This window comes from Osmerus mordax, chromosome 6 (assembly GCF_038355195.1).
Source record: "Osmerus mordax isolate fOsmMor3 chromosome 6, fOsmMor3.pri, whole genome shotgun sequence".
Lineage (NCBI taxonomy): Eukaryota > Metazoa > Chordata > Actinopteri > Osmeriformes > Osmeridae > Osmerus > Osmerus mordax.
This window is the reverse complement of record NC_090055.1, coordinates 7471378-7491058: the sequence shown is the minus strand read 5'-3', so window position 1 is coordinate 7491058 and position 19681 is coordinate 7471378. Positions and strand designations below refer to the sequence as shown.

The window sequence follows — 19681 nt, the reverse complement described above, 5'->3', positions numbered from 1 at the left end:
GCGGAGCGCGGCCCCGTCACTGCGGAACGCGGCCCCGTCACTGCGGAGCGCGGCCCCGTCACTGCGGAGCGCGGCCCCGTCACTGCGGAGCGCGGCCCCGTCACTGCGGCGCGCGGCCCCGTCACTGCGGAGCGCGGCCCCGTCACTGCGGAGCGCGGCCCCGTCACTGCGGAGCGCGGCCCCGTCACTGCGGAGCGCGGCCCCGTCACTCTGGAGCGCGGAGTGACGCCACCCACCACACAGCAGCACTGAACGACGACAGAGGACAGACGTGGGAAACACAGAGGAGGACTGGGAGGACTGGGAACGCAAGCCGTGTGCATCCCCGCTCGCTGTGCATTGCAGTACGATAATCCATGGAATTATGAGGTTAACAGTGCAGGTGCCTAGGCCCTCTCTGGCCCCTCGGTTCATTGCGTAGCATTTGTAATAAAGCATGTACAAAAACAGCAGTCTGTGGATTCCTGGGTGTTTTCCCCCCCCCCCGTCCCCCCTCACAGGGGAGGGCTGGACGATGCACCATTATTGAGTCTCAAGATGGCGGTCGGACATCAACGGGTTGACAGGATTTACGTTAACAAGAGCCTGAGTGCTGTCTTTGGTAGGCAATTGAAAAAGTATTGATTTATCATGTCTACCACAGTGTATGAGCGAACACCTGCCACGGGCACACAGACATTCTGAAATCATTAGCTTGAAGTCTTGAAGACACCGACGGACACTGACTGAAACAGCTTCTTTTTCCCCAAGGCACCATGAGTTAAACACAGATATCAAAGTTCTGGTTGGATTCGGCAAAGTCAGAACCCTGCAACTGAACTCGACGAACGTCAAAAAAACAAAAACGTTTAACCAATTTCACAGAATTGACCAACCTCATTGGTTATCAAAATAACTAAACATGACCCCCCCCCCCAGTCTTTCTAGCGGGGCGTGAGGGCAGCTCCCAGCACTGGTCAGCTACACACACCTCCGCCCCCCCACCCTTCCTTTCAGACTGGGAACCGATCCCTCCAGGAGAATTCTCCTACACTCCCACAGAATACCTTATAGATCCATATAATACAACCAAGACTCCTGTATCACAACAGGTTCCTTTCCAAACATCCAGAAATGAAACAACAAATTTAAACTGAACAAAAGTGACCGACGATTTAGAAATTTCCATTTGGGCAAAAAAACAAAAACAAAAAAATATATTGCCTGGTCCCTATCAAGTTCCACAGAATTTTACGAGCCTAGGACTCCTGCATGGTGCTATATCCTCACTAAAGAGCCCGAGTGAACTATGGGTAACGTAGTTGTGGCACAGTGGTTTTCTTCACCCACGTAGGTTCATAGAGGACCGTAGCCAGCTGGATGAATACAAAAGAGTTTAAGGTGTGGGAATGTGAGCTCTTGGGAAGAAACACCTGCATTCATCATCCTACCATCAACACAGGCATGTCTGTTGGAGGAACACTCCCTAGTTTCACACAGAACACATCGACAGTCCTGTCAGCGGACACAGCCGACGTCAGCTCTCTGACAAACACTATATGAGCCATCTCCCCTCCGGGACGAGGCCCTGAAGACGCCAGGGTGGAACTTTCGAAGCTGCGGTGGGGCCGCTCGGTTAGCGTGGGGGAACAAGTGGGGGGGACTGACGTGGAGAGTCGGTGGGGCAGCACTTTGTGGGCGTCAGATCTCAGTCTGGATGCAGGGGTTCTTGATGCCGCCGCACGTGGACGGGGCCTGGCTGCTGTGGTTGTGGTTGTTGTTGGGCTCCTTCAGCAGCTCGTCCGAGCAGGAGTCCGTCTCGGCGGCACCCACCAGGCTCACGTTGTCCTCCGTCCGGCAGCGGGGCGAGGACGTCGTCTCCGGGCCGGCGCCGGCCGACGAGGACGCCGGGGAGTGGGGGGGCGGGAGCGGGCCGGGGGAGCGGCAGGCCCGGGCGGGGCAGCTCTCCAGCCGGTCGTTCTCCACCTCGGTCAGGGGGCTGACGGCGGCGAAGCGGCCGTGGTAGTCGCCGGCGCCGGAGGCGTGGCCGCAGGAGGTCTTCGCGCTCTCCAGGTCGCAGCAGCTGAACTCGGAGAGCTGGGAGGAGTGGGAGTCGGCCACGGAGGGCAGGCTGCCGCTGAGGGAGGGGGACTCCAGCTCGGAGCTGGTGCTGCGCCGCTCCAGCAGCTGGGCGTCCATGTCCTCCCTGGTCTCGTTGATCTTGGTGCCTCCCCCTCCTCCTCCTCCCCCAGCTCCTCCCCCTCCTCCGCTCCTCCTCCTCAGCTTGCCCTTGCTCTTCTTCCCCGAGGCACAGGGCTCCTTGGAGCCGCGGGCTGCCGGGGTGGAGGCGGCGGAGGGGGGGCCCCTGCCCTCGGCGGGGCAGCCGGAGGGGCAGCTCCAGCCCGAGCAGCGGCCCGCGGTGCTGCCCGCGTCCTCCAGGCTGCTGCTGCCGCTGTGGTGCCGGAGCTTGACGGGCTTGGACTCGATGTCCACCTGGACCTCCACACTGGTGCCGTCCCTGGACACGGGACGGGAGGACGGGGTCTGTCAGCGTGCGAGTGACTGTTTGTGAGTGTGTGTGTGTGTAAGAGAGTGAGTGAGTGTGTATGTTCTCTGAGGCGTTTGCTGTGCTCACCTGTCCAGGGGCAGGTAGTTGAGGATGGACCCAGCCATGGCTTTGGTGCTGGCGTTGTCGCTGATGGTCCCCAGGCTGACGGTGGCCGACTCCCCACTGAGGCTGCAGCGCTCCTTCTGGACGTCCGCCTGCACCTCCAGCCTGGAGAGGAGGAGGGGGGGGTGATATCATCACATACACCATCCATGACAGAACAGGCGGGATGTCCAGTTTGTCATGTCGTCGTCTTCTGACTGATGTTTGAGTGTTTCACAAAGTGAGCACTGGTTACTGCTCGCTCACACACACACACACACACACACCTGTGCAGGTAGTTGACCATGGCGCTGCCTGACAGGCTGCCAGTGATGCTGGCCCCGGCCAGGGCCATGGTGCTGGCGTTCTCACTCAGGTTGTCCCTCATGGTGCCCAGGCGCTCCATGTGACTGCCGCTGGCGCTGAGGCTGCCCGTCAGGCCGCACACACTGCCCTCCCCCAGGCTGGGGTTGTTCCTGGAGTCCACCACGGAGGTGGAGTCTGGAGGAGAGGAGGAAAGAGGAAATGAGGTGAGGAAAGGAAATGAGGTGAGGACCCAGGATCACCATTCTCATATGTTTTCTTCTGTTTTTGTGTGTGTAGTTCCCCCCCCCCCCCCCCCCAAAGTAAGGGTGGGCGGAGCCAGCGGCGCTCACGCACCTGTGGCCGCCGCCCCGCTGCCGGCGTTCATGTCGTTCTCGTCGTCAAACTCGATCCGCACGCCCTTGCCGTTGCCCGCCGACACGCCGCACCCCCCGCTGCGGCACAGGGAGATGGGCACCACCCCGTACACGTACGCCAGCATGATGGGCACGCCCACGCCTGTGCACACACGCACGCACAGGGACACCCACACGGAAATACTTAAGGACACGCACATGCGTAACATTTCCTGCAGTGACCAGACACATCCAGCAGAGGTCACCGTTGTACAGGACAGCTCAGCAAGGTGGCATCTCCTGAGTTGAAATGACCCTTCCAGCAAAATCGAATGTGAAAACAAACAGCTTTACATAAGACCAGATCACGAGTACACAGGGGAAAAGAAGGAGAAGGAGGAACAGTCCCGTCAGGATAAGTCGATAAACGGACAGGAAGTCAGGGTTTACGAGCCTGCCTGCCGATTATTTGTTGACCTTGCTCTCGGGGGCGACTGCAGCAGGGGTTGGCATGATGGAGAGGAAGGGAGAGAGTGTGTGTGTGTGTGTGTGTGTGTGTGTGTGTGTGTGTGTGAGTGAGTGAGTGATTGTATGTGAGATGGAAAGAGAAAGGGAGAGAGGAAAAGAGAGAGGGAGGTAGACGGGGGGGGGGAACACTCACCCACGGTGACGGCTGCCACCACTGGAGACACGATGACAGACAGGGTCACGCCCCCAGCGATCACCAGGTTCCTCTTGTGGTTGGAGATATCCTTACCCTCGTAGCGGTTATGGATCTGAACCAGTCAGGGGGAGAGGAGACAGGGTCAGGGGGACTGACAGTGTTGCAGTAGTGAACTCTTTTTTTACCCAGAAAGTGTTGCAGTAGTGAACGCTACTGCAACCAGACAGCACTGCAGACAGACAGTGTTGCAGTAAGCAACTCTAACCAGACAGTGTTGCAGTAATGAACGCTACTCTAAGCAGACAGTGTTGCAGTAATGAACGCTACTCTAACCAGACAGTGTTGCAGTAATGAACGCTACTCTAAGCAGACAGTGTTGCAGTAATGAACGCTACTCTAACCTGACAGTGTTGCAGTAATGAACGCTACTCTAAGCAGACAGTATTGCAGTAATGAACGCTACTCTAAGCAGACAGTATTGCAGTAATGAACGCTACTCTAAGCAGACAGTATTGCAGTAATGAACGCTACTCTAAGCAGACAGTGTTGCAGTAATGAACGCTACTCTAACCTGACAGTGTTGCAGTAATGAACGCTACTCTAAGCAGACAGTATTCCAGTAATGAACGCTACTCTAACCAGACAGTATTGCAGTAATGAACGCTACTCTAAGCAGACAGTGTTGCAGTAATGAACGCTACTCTAAGCAGACAGTATTGCAGTAATGAACGCTACTCTAAGCAGACAGTGTTGCAGTAATGAACGCTACTCTAAGCAGACAGTATTGCAGTAATGAACGCTACTCTAAGCAGACAGTGTTGCAGTAATGAACGCTACTCTAAGCAGACAGTGTTGCAGTAACAGTAGCAGAAGGTGGGGGAGAGCAGGAGAGAGCCATGGCTCTGGCTCGGCCTCCATCTTGGCAGGCTCTGCGGGGGAATTTAGAAACTTTCTGGCAGAGGACCGTGGTTTTATTGTTCCTCTTTCATATTTGACACGGCTCTGTGAGTAATGACATGTCATGAGGGGAAAGAAATGTTGTTAAGTAATGTGGTGTTCACTCGAGATACTGTAGTAGCAACCAGTTCAACACGGAAACCAGACTCTTGCATTGCGACTGTATGACAAACGGGTCCACGCGTGGCCTCACCTTCCGGCCCACGTACACCGGGATGCCGATGATCATGGCGGGGATGGCGATGCCGGCGATGAGGGCGATGCCCACGGGGGCACCCACCAGCGTGCCCAGCTGCCACAGGATCTTCTTCTTCCGGCTCCACGGCTTCTTGCCCCAGAAGGTACACCCTGACGGACTGGAGGAGAGAGGGTGGGGGAGGAGAGACGGGGTAGGGGAGGAGAGGAGAGAGAGGTTGGGGGAGGAGAGGAGAGAAAGGGTGGAGGAGAGGAGAGGAGAGGGGAGAGAGCGTGGGTGAAGAGACGGAGAGGGGAGAGCACACACTGACCACGTTGACAGACTGGATGGGAACTGGAAGTTTCCAAATAGAGCTGACCATAAAAAAATAGCTTTTTTCCATTTCCTCTCCATTTCCCTGTCATCCTACTGCTACTGTAAAAGCTGTGAAGCACCACTGAATGCTCTGACAGATGCTAGTGGGGCGCGCGTGTAGCGCGCGTGTAGCGCATGTCTGCGTGCGCGTCTCACCTCAGGTAGTGCAGATCAGAGATCTCCTTCATGCAGAGCCAGCAGAACTCGCAGCCGCAGACGGCGCAGGTCATGTGATTGCAGCTGCCGTCGTTCATCTTGATGATGTACGCGGCGCAGCGCGGACAGGGCTTGATGTCATCGGCTGGGGGACGGCAGAGGGGGGGAGAAACACCCGCGAGTGAGAACACGGCCACACCTCGCGCGCGTGTGCGCGCGGAGTGTGTCGCAAGAAAGACGGAGTGCGCAGGCGTACGCGTGTGCAGTGAGTGTGCGCGTGCGTGCGCGTTCCCCCCGGCGTACCTGCGGCGCCGCTCTCCTGGCTGTAGCTGAGGGAGGAGGAGCGCGCCGTCCTCAGCCGCAGGCTCTGCGCCCGCTGCTGGCGCGCCGCGTCGCACGTCTGGTTGGGGTGCCACAGCTGCTTGCAGTGGTAGCAGAACTCCGTCCCGCAGCCCTCGCGGCCGCACGTCAGCTTGGGGCAGCTGGCGCAGCCGAAGGCGATCACCGCATACCTGCGGACACGAGCAGGGGCGTTAGGGGGGCGCCGTTTGGGCGGGAGGGTTCAGGAGATAGGGTGGGTACAGGGGGGGGGGCCTACCTCACTCTCTCTCCCACCCTACATCTATCGGCCTCGATCTCTCTCTGTCCCTCTTTCCCTCCTTCGGTCTTTACCTCCCTTCCTATCGGTCTCTACTTCCCTCCATCCATCCAGTCTCTCCTTCAGTCAAATCCTCCCTTAGCCATCAGCCAGAGAATCAATCCTGTACTTCCTGTGTCGTCACAGAACCCCGCCATCCTCCTATCAGGGAGCATTAATCCTGGGTTCCAATCGGCCCACTGTTCCCCGCATGCCTCCCTTTTCTCCCCCACATATTCCTCTCTACTCCCTTCAAATCCCTCTCAAAGACCATAGGAGGTTCTGGACCTTCACCCCAGTTGACTGTTCCAGGGTCAGGGTGTGGAATCCTAACATGATCCAGGAAAAACTCGATTGATAGCATTCGTGTCCGAGCTGATACACACTGCAGACTGGACTAATGGACCCCAGGGGGGGATGGGGGAGGCCAGTAGGACGGCTTCAGGCTCTGGGCCTCAGGCCTGCTTTGGGGTTGTACCATGGTCTGGGCCAGGTTTAGAATTCTACCAGGGACTGGGTCGAGGGTTTTACAAGGACTGGGTCTGGCCTGGAGTTCCCATCAGTTTGTGTGGGCTGTCTGTGTCTACTGGCCATTGTTTTACAGTGATATACAAGATATGTAGGCCAAGAAAACTCTCCTGGCAACCAACACAGCACTCCTAGCCAACACAAAACTAGGCTACGTTACAACAGACCACTCCTAGCCCTAGACAACACAAAACTAGGCTACGTTACAACAGACCACTCCTAGCCCTAGACAACACAAAACTAGGCTACGTTACAACAGACCACTCCTAGCCCTAGACAACACAAAACTAGGCTACATTATAACAGACCACTCCTAGCCCTAGCCAACACAAAACTAGGCTAGGTTACAACAGACCACTCCTAGCCCTAGACAACACAAAACTAGGCTACGTTACAACAGACCACTCCTAGCCCTAGACAACACAAAACTGTCCAGGCTATCAAAGGGGCCCTCCTAGCCAAGCCCGGTGTGCTAGCCAACGGAACAGTGAGTCATAAAGGAAGACCAACATTAACAGGTAGGGCGGCCAGGTGCCCTGGAGACAAGGAACACCGAGACCATGCAGACGGAGGTCATAAACCTTCTGTCCTGTCTAAAACACGGCCGACTGGCCTGACAACGTGCTGAACGGCTGTTCTTCTGAACTGGACACACAGAGACAGAGAGCGAGAGAGCGCAGAGGAGGAGGAGTTAGACACGTCTTTATGAGTTTTATTATCTCAAACAATTCCTGGAAGAAAAGGAAATGACTGCCGACAACACTCCCAAGTGGAGCCGGCCGCACGTGAAAGTGGCCGAGGCGGGAGCTCAAGTTCATCATGATCAAGATGATCAGACAGCTAACGAGTCTTGGCATCTGACCTCTCACACACAGACACACTCTCACACACACACACATACCCTCTCATGCACACACTCATACACACACACACTCGCACAAAAATTCTCTCTCTCACACACACACGCTCTCCCTCCCTCCCTCCGTCCTTCCCTGCACTGCAGCAGCAGTGTGGCTCAGTGGCGGTGGGCCAGCAGGCAGTCAGGAATGGAATTAGACAGCTATCCACAGCCCTGCATGGCCTGGGAATTACTGACCAGGGAGGGACACATCAGGCCACAGTACAGACACGAGAGAGGGAGAGCGAGAGAGAGAGGTAACTAGATGTACATCTCCTGCGTAGGGGGGTTGAGGTCATATTTACCCAGAACACACTGGTCCTGGTCTGGACTCTGGCCCTGGTCAAGTCCGTCCGTCAGCAGGAACTTTAACACGGCAACAGCAGATCAGGCATATGCCCGCCCCCCCTCCACGCACATCACCTCTCCTTCTCTCACTTCTCCCTTCTTACCTCCTACCCTCCTGATGGGACTCCCTCCACCCTATCCTAGGCACTATCCTCTCCTCCTCTCCCCCCCCCTCTCCTCCCCCCCCCCCCCCCCTCCTCTCCTCCTCTCCTTTCCCCCCTACAGGTCAATGGCAGTCCATCTGTTCCTACCAGGTATCTGCTGCGTACTAGGCTGGAAAGGCCATCTTTCGTGGCCAAGCTAATATTTGCTCTAGCAGGGGGTGGAGCTTAGGTAGAGTAAACAAAGTATTTCCCCCAGGATCAGCCAGCAAGGCCGACTGGCCTCTAAGTCCCTGACTGGTGGTGATAGTGACTCAGCTGGGGTGTGGAACACAGGGCTGCATCATGGGGCTGGGTCTGGGGGCTGAGACTGGGGGCCGGGGCTAGGGGGCTGGGACAGGGGACTGGGGCTAGGGACCGATGGCTGAGACTGGGGGCTGAGACTGGGAACTGGGGGCTGAGACTGGGGGCTGAGACTGGGAACTGGGGGCTGAGACTGGGAACTGAGACTGGGGGCTGAGACTGGGAACTGGGGCCTGAGACTGGGGGCTGAGACTGGGAACTGGGGGCTGAGACTGGGGGCTGAGACTGGGAACTGAGACTGGGGGCTGAGACTGGGGGCTGAGACTGGGGGCTGAGACTGGGAACTGAGACTGGGGGCTGAGACTGGGGGCTGAGACTGGGGGCTGAGACTGGGAACTGGGGACTGGGAACTGGGGGCTGAGACTGGGAACTGGGGGCTGAGACTGGGGGCTGAGACTGGGAACTGGGGGCTGAGACTGGGGGCTGTGGCAGGGTCCTAAAGAAGGATCTCCTCCCCTACCTCTTATCCTCTAACCAATCCTAACCCTGATAATCCATGTCTGATGTATTACACATGAATTACACACACAGAGCCCTCCATAATATCACATTACTGTTAATGGCTCTACAAATTGGCTGTACAATTTGCCTTACCAACAGAGCCCTAGTAAATAGACTGGCAATCCATAAACTAAAGGGACTCAGCTGTGTGTCAGTGTCACTCTGACATCCAGACACACAGTGATCCTATGAGACTGGGCTAAAGAGCTTCAGTTAGGGCATGTTGTTGTCCTAGCGACTCCAAGGCACCAATCAGCAGCATGTTCTCTTCGGTGCCACCACTCTTGGCCCTGGCAGTGCCATCCTCCTCTCCTCCCCCACCCCTCTGGTCACGTGACCCAGGCTGGGCTCCAACCCCATTCTACTTATGAAAGCACAATGGGCCCAAACGATGGTGTCAGCAGACCGCCGGCCAGACGCCACGCTTTTGTTCCACTGCAGCAGAGGCCCAGACAGCTAGCTAGGGCAGTCACCAGAGCTGGACCAGAGGCCCAGACCAGAGGCCCAGACCGGAGGCCCAGACAGCTAGCTAGGGCAGTCACCAGAGCTGGACCAGAGGCCCAGACCAGAGGCCCAGACCAGAGGCCCAGACCAGAGGCCCAGACAGCTAGCTAGGGCAGTCACCAGAGCTGGACCAGAGGCCCAGACCAGAGGCCCAGACCAGAGGCCCAGACAGCTAGCTAGAGCTGCCCACCCATTTTATGTGATGTGTGTGTGTCTGTGAGTGTGTCTGCTGCACCCAGTTCTCACCCGCAGTCCGGTGCGGGGCACCAGCGGCAGTCCGGGTCGGCCACCAGCCAGCGGCGCAGCATGAACTCCTCATACTTCTCCATGAGGGCGTGGTCGGCCAGGATCATGCGGATGTCGTGGGGGTTGAAGCGCTCCGAGCACTCGGGGCAGCAGATGTTGACACGGCTCTCGGAGATCTCGATGCGCAGGTACTGGCGCAGGCAGTCAGCGCACGAGCGGTGGTGGCACGTCATGATGTCAGGGAAGCAGTCCTTGGAGTGACGCAGAAGGCACAGGGGGCACTCCAGCAGCCCCGAGGAGGGAGGGGAGGAGGGGCCGGCGGCGGCGGAGGAGCCTCCCGAGGAGGTGGAGGCCGCCCCCGCCACGGAGAAGGCGGAGTTCTTGTCGTTGCACATCTCGGAGTGGATGCTCTCTATGCTGGCGATGCCGTCCACCCCTCCCAGCCCGACGTGGAGCTCGCGGGACTTGCGCTTGGGCTCCCGGCGCCGTCGGAAGAAGGCAGCCAGGGACAGGCGCCTCTTCTTGGGGGCCTTCTTGACCGAGGGCAGGCTGATGGAGGAGGCGGTGGACTGGAGGTCCCTGTCCGAACCCATCTGCTGGTGCTTCTGGAGACTCATGTCTCCTCCGGAGGGGAGTAGAGGGGAACCGGCCACGCCCCTCACATGGACAGGGAGGGCCAGGCCTGGGAGGGGGAGAGGGGGGTGGATGGGGGAGGGGGGTGGGGGTCCGGGGTGGGGGGACAGGTTTTCCGCGGGCGGGACACGGTTTAAGACATGGTGGTTTCTTCCGGTGAATCAATCATATCAGCCAGCTAGCCCCTCTCAATGTGGGGCTTCAACACCTCAATACCTGGGTTGGAGAAGAAGGGGGGGGGGGGGGGGGAGAGACATCTGTCAGACCAGTAACTTTAAAAAACGTACACACAGGTAACCAACTGTCGTCCATCGGAAAGTTGTCCAAGTCGAGTGAAACTTCAAATTGTCGTTCATACACCCAAATAACACAATTTGCCATCAGACAGAAAGCCCAAACACTCCCACCAGCTGAAAGAGGTTATGTTGACTGATTTGATCAGACACGTTAGAACACTAGCTCCTTGCTGCTCCAAACAGCTGTGTTCGGAGACTGCTGTCAGTCTCCTTGCCAGGGAAAACATCTGCTCTCAGATTGAACACTCATGTAACAATGACGTCTGCCCTCGAGGAGAGGAATGCCGGCATGGAGAGAAGAGCTCAAGAGCAGAAGATCACATTCGTCACTCGGACTGGCGAAGGTCCAGAGAAAAGTCTTCCTTTAAACAACAGCCTTCAAACCAAGGCCACCAATGTCAACACATTTACTTACTATCACACACACCTCTGACTACTAATCCATTATTTTGTGTGTCGTTAAGGTTTGTCATAGCCGATTGACTAATTATCTTGTCATGAGGCAGGTGGTCTCCAGATAGCTAGCCTTAAAAGATTATGTGCATTTTTCTTGACAACCAAGCAAGGAGGTAGACAACCTTGTACCACTGACAGCCCGTGTGTTTGTGTTATACTTCCATGGCATCACTGCTGACTAGCAAGGTCTGGCTGACCAAGGTGATATAGGAAGTGAGTTAATGGTATGCAATTTAACTGACTCATTACAGACTAGGTCTCATAAGTTCCCGGTATGCACACAATTGTATGTTAGTTTCATATTGAGCTAGCCATGGTGTACACGCTTTTAAGTCTGCGAAGACACACACAATATTCAAGTTAACATTAAGAGATTAGATACACACTTGGATGCATATTGTCAGGTGTCACACCATCAAGTGATGGTCTCCACAGAAGGTGGACAAAGCAAACATGTGTCACAACAGACGACTTAAAACGTTTAAATGTTTTCCAAATATAATGCCTCGTTGGGCAGATTCTAAATCTTACAGTTTGACATTGGCTAAAATGACCATGATACATACGTGAGGAATTATAAAAAGCGGGTAAATGCGTTAATTCCAGGCTCAGTCTTAGAGCTACCTTTCTATTACAGAGGTTGGCCTGAGCATACTATCTAGCTAACGTAAGCTAGCTGCGAAAAACAATAACTTGGCTAACTAACACTAACTATCGTTCTCCAACCCAATGAAGTCAGAGGTATAAATGTATAGATGCCACACGACCCATCAGTAATCTAGATAGCTAGCGAGTGAGCAACTGGCAACCGAGTGATCAACAGTGGGTGAACTGCAAGTAGACTACTAGTTCTGAGACTGAGTATTTCCTGGAACATAAACATTCCATGGAACGTTAAACAAAAATAAACGCATCACGTTCTGTCGCAATCTAAGATAGCTAAATGCGAAAGGTTGCTAATGAAGTACACATGCTTGCAAAATCAGGTAACAATTTACAACAGCGACACATTATAATGTGTTTATATAGTCATCTTTGATTCCAGCGAATAGACTAAGCTAGCACTAGCTAACTCACACAGCAGGCAATAGCTACCTACCTAGCTCTCGCTAGCTAGTTTGCGTGCTAACGAGACGTTAGCTCGCTAGCAACTGGGTTGCAATTATTAGGAGTCAACCAACATAGAAACGCAATGAACGTACCGATTAGGAAGTGCAAAACTACTTGTCTTGAGATATCTCAATAAATCAACGCTTTCTCTTTACATCGTAGTCCCGATCAAATAAAAGAGGTAAAAGCTGTCTCGTCACTTTCACATTTTCCAATATACTTCTTTTCGGTCGGCGGTCCCACCTTCATCCGCTCTGATCAACAGCTCAAGCTCACCCGTTGTTCATTGCTCGCGTTGACTATTCGAAACAGTTTCACATATCTCGCGAGACTTTGTTCATGTACAAACGTAGGCATGTTAAATCACGATTTATTTTGAGATTTGTCAGCTGGATACATTTGACTAATTGATTGATCACTTTTGAACTGAAAAAGGTAATTGGATATGACGTTGGAAATGAAAATGTGTTCATTCCCATGTGTGATGAAAATGTGTGATTCCCATACAGACAGCCAGTTACCCAACGTTGACATTGCTCACATGCTTCTCATAACTGTTAGAGATAGGGGATGCATTAGGATACTGCCTGGCATCATGGAATTTGAAGTTAAAGACATACCTGAGTTGACAGTCATGTCAGCCAATAGATATTAACGTGCTGAGTCCTCTGCACAGTCCATTTAATCAGAAGATCTAACTATATTATTGTTTAAATTGTTTGAGCAATATATACACAAAGGATACATACAGCACCTTTGAATATATATTGAATAATTCTGTTGGGAGAAGCTGCTCAAAACACATCAAACACATGTTCTCTCACATGGAAAAGAAATATGCTGGTGTCGACAAATTGCTGACACACAAGACTCACTGAATTTACAGCTCCCATTTTGTCTTCCCTCGCATCCAGGCAGATGTACCTCCATCTCGCCTGCTTCCTATCTGAGAACGGGAAGCACAGTCACTGTGAAGTATTTGATCACTAACACCTGCACACAGCAGATGAGAGTAGTAAATTCCTGGCAGGCTTCTAAACAGAGCAAGTATTTTGCATCACATACACAGAGTCCTCGACATTCTTCACAACCAACCAAGATTCAAATAGATAATAAAAAAGCTACTGCTCTGTATTTAATAGGTCAGAAGAAAGGAGATGATTTAGCTCCCTGTCATGAAACACACACGCACACATAATTGTTGTAATTCCCCTTCATGATTCAGAACTGAAAACCGGTGCTAACCCAGACTGTATTCTGTGTCCATAGCAACCAGATAAACAATCATAAAGTCTTCCTTCACTTCACCAAACACTTCCACTATAAAGGTAAGTCAGAGCTTTTATGATTTGAAGAACCAGTGGAGAGACTATAAGACTATAAGACAGATGTTATACAATGAATGTAGTTTTTTGAGAAAGCACAGACACACATCATCCCCTCACTGAAATAATGGATATCACACACATAGTAGAGTGAACATATTTTCCACTCTTTCCCACACTCCTTCCAAAACACAGCTAAAACAAATTTGTTTGTTTTGAAATATGCAATTGCACAACTCTTCCAAAATATTTGGCAGACAGGGCAGACAGACGTGTTTTATCCACCCTAGAGAGGATTACATGGACAACCGGCCAGTGTCTTCTAAAATGGAGGGGTGACGCGGCACCATGCGAGGAGAGTAAGAGTGTCCCTTCTGCCACTTGTCTCACATCAACCAGTCTTACTCATTTCTTTCATTTTGACTTCCTGTTAATGCCCCATCGAGCGAGCCAGCCTCTCTGAATAGAGATTGAACATCAGGCCCAGACAAGTGAGAGGCAGCAGATCATGTGACATGAGGAATCTGGGGTAAGCTGAGGCTTTTATACACTCAAAAGATGCAGGTCAGCACAACAGACGAGGCAGAGCACTGTTGTGTCGCTGCAAGAAGGCTGCTACTTAATGGTTCTTTCTGCTGCACATGATTCACCTCACACTTAAAGAGCTCCCTGCCTTGTACTGCAGCTCAGGGTTTTTTATGAGAAAATGAAACGGTTCCAGACGAGGGAGGGCGGAATATTAAAAAAACGCTTGGAAAACAAAGGTGGTGAGAGTTTGGGAAGATGGTGATCAAGATAAGACTGTTCTGTGAGGGTCTGTCTCTATAAGGCATTTTTGGAGTGTAAATAGCGAGCTGGCTGTGCTTATTGTCCATCCATGGGCAGGGGGCCTGAGGTGAACCATCTTGGTGAACCAAGACAAATAACAGAATTCCCGCACCACGCAGCTATGTCCTCTCATCCAGCTATCAAACTGTGAGGACAAAATATGTTTACCCCAAATCCCTCCATGGGCCATGAACAAACAACAATAAAAACATGCTACAGTGCGAGCTCGATGACTTCTTGAAAAGTTCCTCAGAATTGGTCATGTGCTGCGCATCAGTGCTAAAGTATGCTAAGGTCGAGTCCAGCTTAAACAAGGAGGTTGTAGGTCTGGAAATGTTTGTGTTGGAGTCTTGGTGAGACATTGGAAGTGCCTGCTGTTCTAATAAAACACAGAGTCCAGGCTTGGAGAGTCTGACTCCCTTGCCAGGCTGTAGACATTGGCTCATGAGGAAAACTAAGACAAGTCTAAAGGCTTTGTTTTGCTGGTGCTGGTTGTTCAAAGAAATACCACAGCATATCTGAAACTTGGGAAGTTAATGAAAAGTTATCAAATGTCTGGCATTGTTAAGAAAAACAAATCGTTGAGATGCAGATTGAACTATGACGCCAGCCAAGGTTTATGAGAAAAGATCCAGAAACCATTGGCGTTTAAGAACCTCCATTTCTCATTCCCAAACCATGTACTGTAAGAAAATGAGATGCAGTCATATTATGGGTCTGAGTGCTGCTCTCTTGGAAACTCCTTAGTTAATCAAAGTTGCTGCCCTCTATCCCCTTGATGCACTCAACCATGGTTCCCACAAACAACCTGCCAAGTCTTCTCTGCTCTAGTTTAAAGAGTTTACACTGTTAGAGGGCAGAATGACATGATGGAACCCCAGTTCCAGTATGCACAAGATATGAAATCATCAAAACGTCAGCATAATTGACCTGTTTGTAGTTATGACTATTACACATTACCATAAATAATCCATGAGTAAGTAACTACTGAGTAGTTGTACTTCCACAACTGATTCACAACATCAGACACTTCGTCTGATGTTGTGAAGTGCTATAAACAGAGATCCAGCTTTGGAGTAACAGTTGAAGCAACTAGGTTACAAGAGACAGGCCGCTGTCTCTAATGTAAACAGACAAGCAGATACCACTCCTGGGACTAGCATGAGGGACCAGATCATATGCATGTGGGGGAAATGAAGCTACATCCAGAGTTAGAGGCATCATAATGCAAACATGATCTAGGACTTGATCAAAGCCGATCATAAATACACACATGGACATATTTGTCTATATAAACCATTATAGGAAAATGTGTTCCAAGTGGCGTAAGAACTAAACTTGTCGATCAACTAGGCACTCACACACTGCCTAAACTCTGCTGCCACCTGAAGGTGTGTATTTGAAGTGGAGGACATTTCCTGTCTCCAGATGCACTTTGGAAATAGAAAGCAGCATTTGTACTTCTGTTGGAAGAGAACACTAAGCCTTTACCATTTCTGAGCTGGAAGAAGGGCACAATCCAAATTGTTTGAGAGATTTATTACAGCCAGCAGCATTACAACCCTAATTACTTTTCAAAATGATCAGCTATCGCCTCTCTGTACACACATCACTCAACATTCTGAGCAACGACAGACCAAAGGACAAAGTGTGTATGTAGGAATGTCTTCATCCCTTTTTTTCAATCTTTTTCTTCGTTGAAGCAGGTTTCAACGATTTCCATTACCTTTAAAACGGGAACACGAAATTAGCAGCACATCAACGCCAAGATATGAAATCATCAAAACGTCAGCATAATTGACCTGTTTGTAGTTATTAGTATTACACATTTCCATAAATAATTCATGAGTAAGTAACTACTGAGTAGCTGTACTTCCACAACACACCTCGTCTTAGACGCTGGGGACTCCAGCGGGGTTGGTAGTTTTCTGTGCGGCCTCTTTGGCCTGGTGGGCCTGCAGCACAGCAACAGCCTCGTCGACCTGAGGGGAGGAGCAACAAGGATGTGTTACACACCAGCTGAACCACAGTCACCAGGCAGAGAAGGGGGACCATGGTGAGGTGGTGACTCACCTTGGAGCGCAGTGACTCGGGGGACTCCAGCATGTGGAGTAGCTCAGAGTTGTCAATCTCCAGCAGCATACCAGTGATCTTCCCAGCCAGGCTAGGGTGCATGTTCTGGATCAGGGGGAACAGACGCTCACCTAGGAGGGAGACAGGGGGGTGCTGCGCTTAGAACCAGACACTGAGAACCACTATGTTCTAGAATGAGAATCTGTAGGACACACCAGCAGAGAAGGAGAGGGTGCAGTGTTTCCAAACCAAGTGTGGAGAGCATGAACTAAAGAGAAGCTTGTCATTCACCCAAACTGTAAGGGATTCTAACTAGAGGTCAAGGTGACTTTGAGACAGATAGGAGGAGAGGAAACAGTTCCCAGTCCACCAGCTGTAGATAGGACCTTGTACAGTCTGAGGCATGGAAAGGGGGGTGTGCTAGTGGGAGGCCAGTCTCACCCAGCATCTGCTTCTGTTCCTGAGGAGGGGCAGCAGCCAACATGGAGGCAGTCAGGGGCTCCTGGCCTTGGACATGGACAGCCGGCTGCATGGAGGAAACGGACATCAGTCACCTTACAAGCAACACATGACTACCCAGAGGCCACGCCCCCTGAAGAGGTTCTACTGTTTAACAATTCTTGCAATGTCATATTCTCGATCAGATGCCTTAAAGGGACAGTCCAGAGTTGACGTTCTGTGTGTGTGCGTGGGGGGGGGGGGGGGGGGGGTACCTGCTGCATGGTGACCTGCGACTGAGAGGCCATGTGCTGCTGGGGGTTGTGGACGCCGGCGGCGTACTTGACGCCGGCGGGAAGCTGGCCCAGAGCCTGGGTGGCTGAGGAGGCACACAGGAAGTCAAACAGGAAGTCAGGATCACACCAATACAACATTAAAAGCACAACAATATTTTGCCATCGTGGAATTTAGTAGATCCTTTGGTGTATACAGCGTTTCCTATTCTCGGAGGAAGCGAAGCACCAAAACGGAGGGTGAAAAGCTGCCGTCTTTTAGGCCGTGCTGTCTGGCTTCCGGAAGTCTCGCACTCACCCATGCGCTGGGAGGTCATCATGCGTGGCACCTGGGAGGTGGTGGGCCGCATGGCGTTGAAGGTCTGCGGGCGTGGCGCGGACGGACGCATAGCGTTGGGCATGTTCTGGAAGTCTGGAGCCGGAGGGGGGGGGGGGGGGGGGGGGAGAGAGAGAGGGGGGTGGATGACACAGGCGGACACAGCTAAGGGGATCAGGTACTGACCAGCCTATGGGGTCAAAGGCTTTTCTGGAAACACCTTTCGGTGCTACTGGCCTGGTTCAAGTTTGGTCTATGATAACTGTGTTGGAAGTATTGTATCAAAAGGCTGGATATCATGTCATCATACTTAGCAAAACCAAGTGAAAATGTGCAACATACATGTAGGTAAGGAATGATATGAATCAATTCTGCAGGTAAACTGTCGACACGACCCCCCTACGCCACAGCCATAGTCAGTATATTAGTGGTCCTGTATGGGTGTGTGAGTGTCCCGTTCTCTGTACTCACGTTGAGGTCGGACTCCCTGGGTGACCCAGCGAGGGCTGGGTCTGAGCTGGGCCAGCTGGTTGCCTGAAAAGTAAGGGTTCTGGAACTGAGAAGAACCAAGAGGTACCGTGACAATTCTGGTCAGAAAACAATGCCCTCCCCTTCCTTCCCAATGCTGTTCTGCTGGATGAGTGTTCCTGTTCTATTCAGCCATGCTGAGATTCAATAAAAGACACTTAAATTGCAATTTCCTTTGACAGTTGTGATGATGGTATGGATGCTGTCTGTAATCCATCCCTGAGGTTTCAGTTCCTCCGTAGACAGAGATGTGTGGATGGTTCTCTACCTGCGGGATATAGTAGCCCAAGGGTGGGGCAGGCTGGTAGGTGTTGATGCCCGGGTTGGGTACGGTGCTGACGGGGGCCATGTACCGGTTGGTGAGCTGAGCCTGGCTGTAGAGGGGGTTGGTGGCCACGATGCATCTGTTCATCTCCTCCGCAGACCGGGTGAGACCAGGATGTGATGTATCAGAGTCCAGAGTCACATCCACTGCATACTGCTGAATCCTCTTCAGCTTGACTCCAGGCAGCTTCTCTATCTCGTTATTGAGTGTCTCCTCCAGTTTAGACACCAGTCTCCTCACTGCCCCCACAATCAGATCACTGTGGACACTGATCTCAGACCAGTCCTTGGTGTGTGGAGGGATGCTGGGGGAAGGGAAGATTTGGAGCAGGTGGAGGTGGTCCTTAATGCGTGAAAGCTGCTTCAGCTCAATGCTTCTCCTCTTCAGCTCAGTGATCTCCTGCTCCAGATCTTTGATGAAGCCTTCAGCCTGTTTCTCTACTGATTTCTGCTTCTCCTCTATCACTTCAATGAACTCGGCATGGCTTCTCTCAATGGAGCGTACCAGAGCAGTGAAGGCCTGAATACTCTCTGATGTCTCTCTCTCTGTATCTCTCTTGCTGGCCTCTACTGAGAGTTTGATCTCCTTGACCTTCTCCAGTCTCTCCTGGATCATCTGCTGCATGTCTCGCTCTGTCTTCTTAATCAGAGTCTTCCTCACTTTACATGCCTCCTCTAAAGGAACAGTGTCATGGGTCTTGTGGTCCGTCTCAGTGCAGAACAGACACACACACGTCTGGTCAGTCCTACAGAACAGCTCCAGGGGTCTCTCATGCTTCTGACACATCTTGTTCTCCAGGTTCTCCACAGGGTCGATCAGCTTGTGTTTCTTCAAGGCTGCAACTCCCTGATGAGGCTCCAGGTGAGTCTCACAATAAGAGGTAAGACACACCAGACAGGACTTCAGGGCCTTGACCTTGGTACCTGTACAGATGTCACATGACACTTCAGGTTTAGTAGGATTCAGGTCTGGACTGCAGGTAGCTTTCAGTTGCTCTGACGTCCTGAACTGAGCAGCCATCTCAGAGATGAAAGTGTTGACATGGAGATCTGGTCTCTTATCAAAAGTATGTTTACACATGGGACATTGACACAGGTCAATGTTATCCCAGTACTTGGTGATACAGTCTTTGCAGAAGTTGTGTCCGCATGAAGTAGAGACAGGATTAGTGAACACGTCCAGACAGATAGAACACAGGAACTGATCTTCTGACAGGAAGGATGTGGAAGAAGCCATACCTAAACATTCATCAAAAGTGTATTTATGAATGATGATACTTCACTGGATTTTGTGTTAACAATAAATAACTAAATAACAGT

General features: G+C 52.1%; 2 protein-coding genes across 2 annotated transcripts; both read right to left on the bottom strand.

Moving 5' to 3' along the window:
• Positions 1-479: 479 nt before the first annotated feature.
• Positions 480-12476, bottom strand: LOC136943752 (E3 ubiquitin-protein ligase RNF19A-like). The gene is made up of 10 exons (XM_067237194.1): positions 12329-12476; positions 9742-10590; positions 5919-6127; positions 5616-5760; positions 5103-5265; positions 3950-4064; positions 3290-3451; positions 2917-3130; positions 2615-2755; positions 480-2497 (listed from the first exon to the last, which is right to left on the bottom strand). The coding sequence occupies exons 2-10, from the start codon at positions 10356-10358 to the stop codon at positions 1681-1683; spliced, it is 2583 nt and encodes an 860-aa protein (XP_067093295.1). The 5' UTR covers positions 10359-10590; positions 12329-12476; the 3' UTR covers positions 480-1680.
• Positions 12477-15978: 3502 nt separating this feature from the next.
• On the bottom strand, positions 15979-18494 carry LOC136944185 (polyadenylate-binding protein 1A-like). Its single transcript, XM_067237846.1, has 8 exons — positions 18306-18494; positions 17981-18065; positions 17429-17605; positions 17176-17279; positions 16904-16988; positions 16463-16593; positions 16276-16371; positions 15979-16115 (listed from the first exon to the last, which is right to left on the bottom strand). Exons 1-7 carry the CDS (start codon positions 18447-18449, stop codon positions 16282-16284), a joined length of 816 nt encoding a protein of 271 aa, XP_067093947.1. The 5' UTR covers positions 18450-18494; the 3' UTR covers positions 15979-16115; positions 16276-16281.
• Between the last annotated feature and the right edge of the window lie 1187 nt (positions 18495-19681).

Excerpts from the sequence above, each read along its gene's own strand:
- LOC136943752 (XM_067237194.1), bottom strand. The coding sequence starts at position 10,358 with ATGAGTCTCCAGAAGCACCAGCAGATGGGTTCGGACAGGGACCTCCAG. Across the intron at positions 5,266-5,615 it reads TCTGATCTGCACTACCTGAG|TCCGTCAGGGTGTACCTTCT; the intron begins GTGAGACGCGCA and ends TCTCTCCTCCAG. Across the intron at positions 3,131-3,289 it reads CAGCGGGGCGGCGGCCACAG|ACTCCACCTCCGTGGTGGAC; the intron begins GTGCGTGAGCGC and ends CCTCTCCTCCAG.
- LOC136944185 (XM_067237846.1), bottom strand. The coding sequence starts at position 18,449 with ATGAACAGATGCATCGTGGCCACCAACCCCCTCTACAGCCAGGCTCAG. Across the intron at positions 16,594-16,903 it reads GGAACAGAAGCAGATGCTGG|GTGAGCGTCTGTTCCCCCTG; the intron begins GTGAGACTGGCC and ends TCTCCCTCCTAG. Across the intron at positions 16,372-16,462 it reads CCGAGTCACTGCGCTCCAAG|GTCGACGAGGCTGTTGCTGT; the intron begins GTGAGTCACCAC and ends TCCTCCCCTCAG.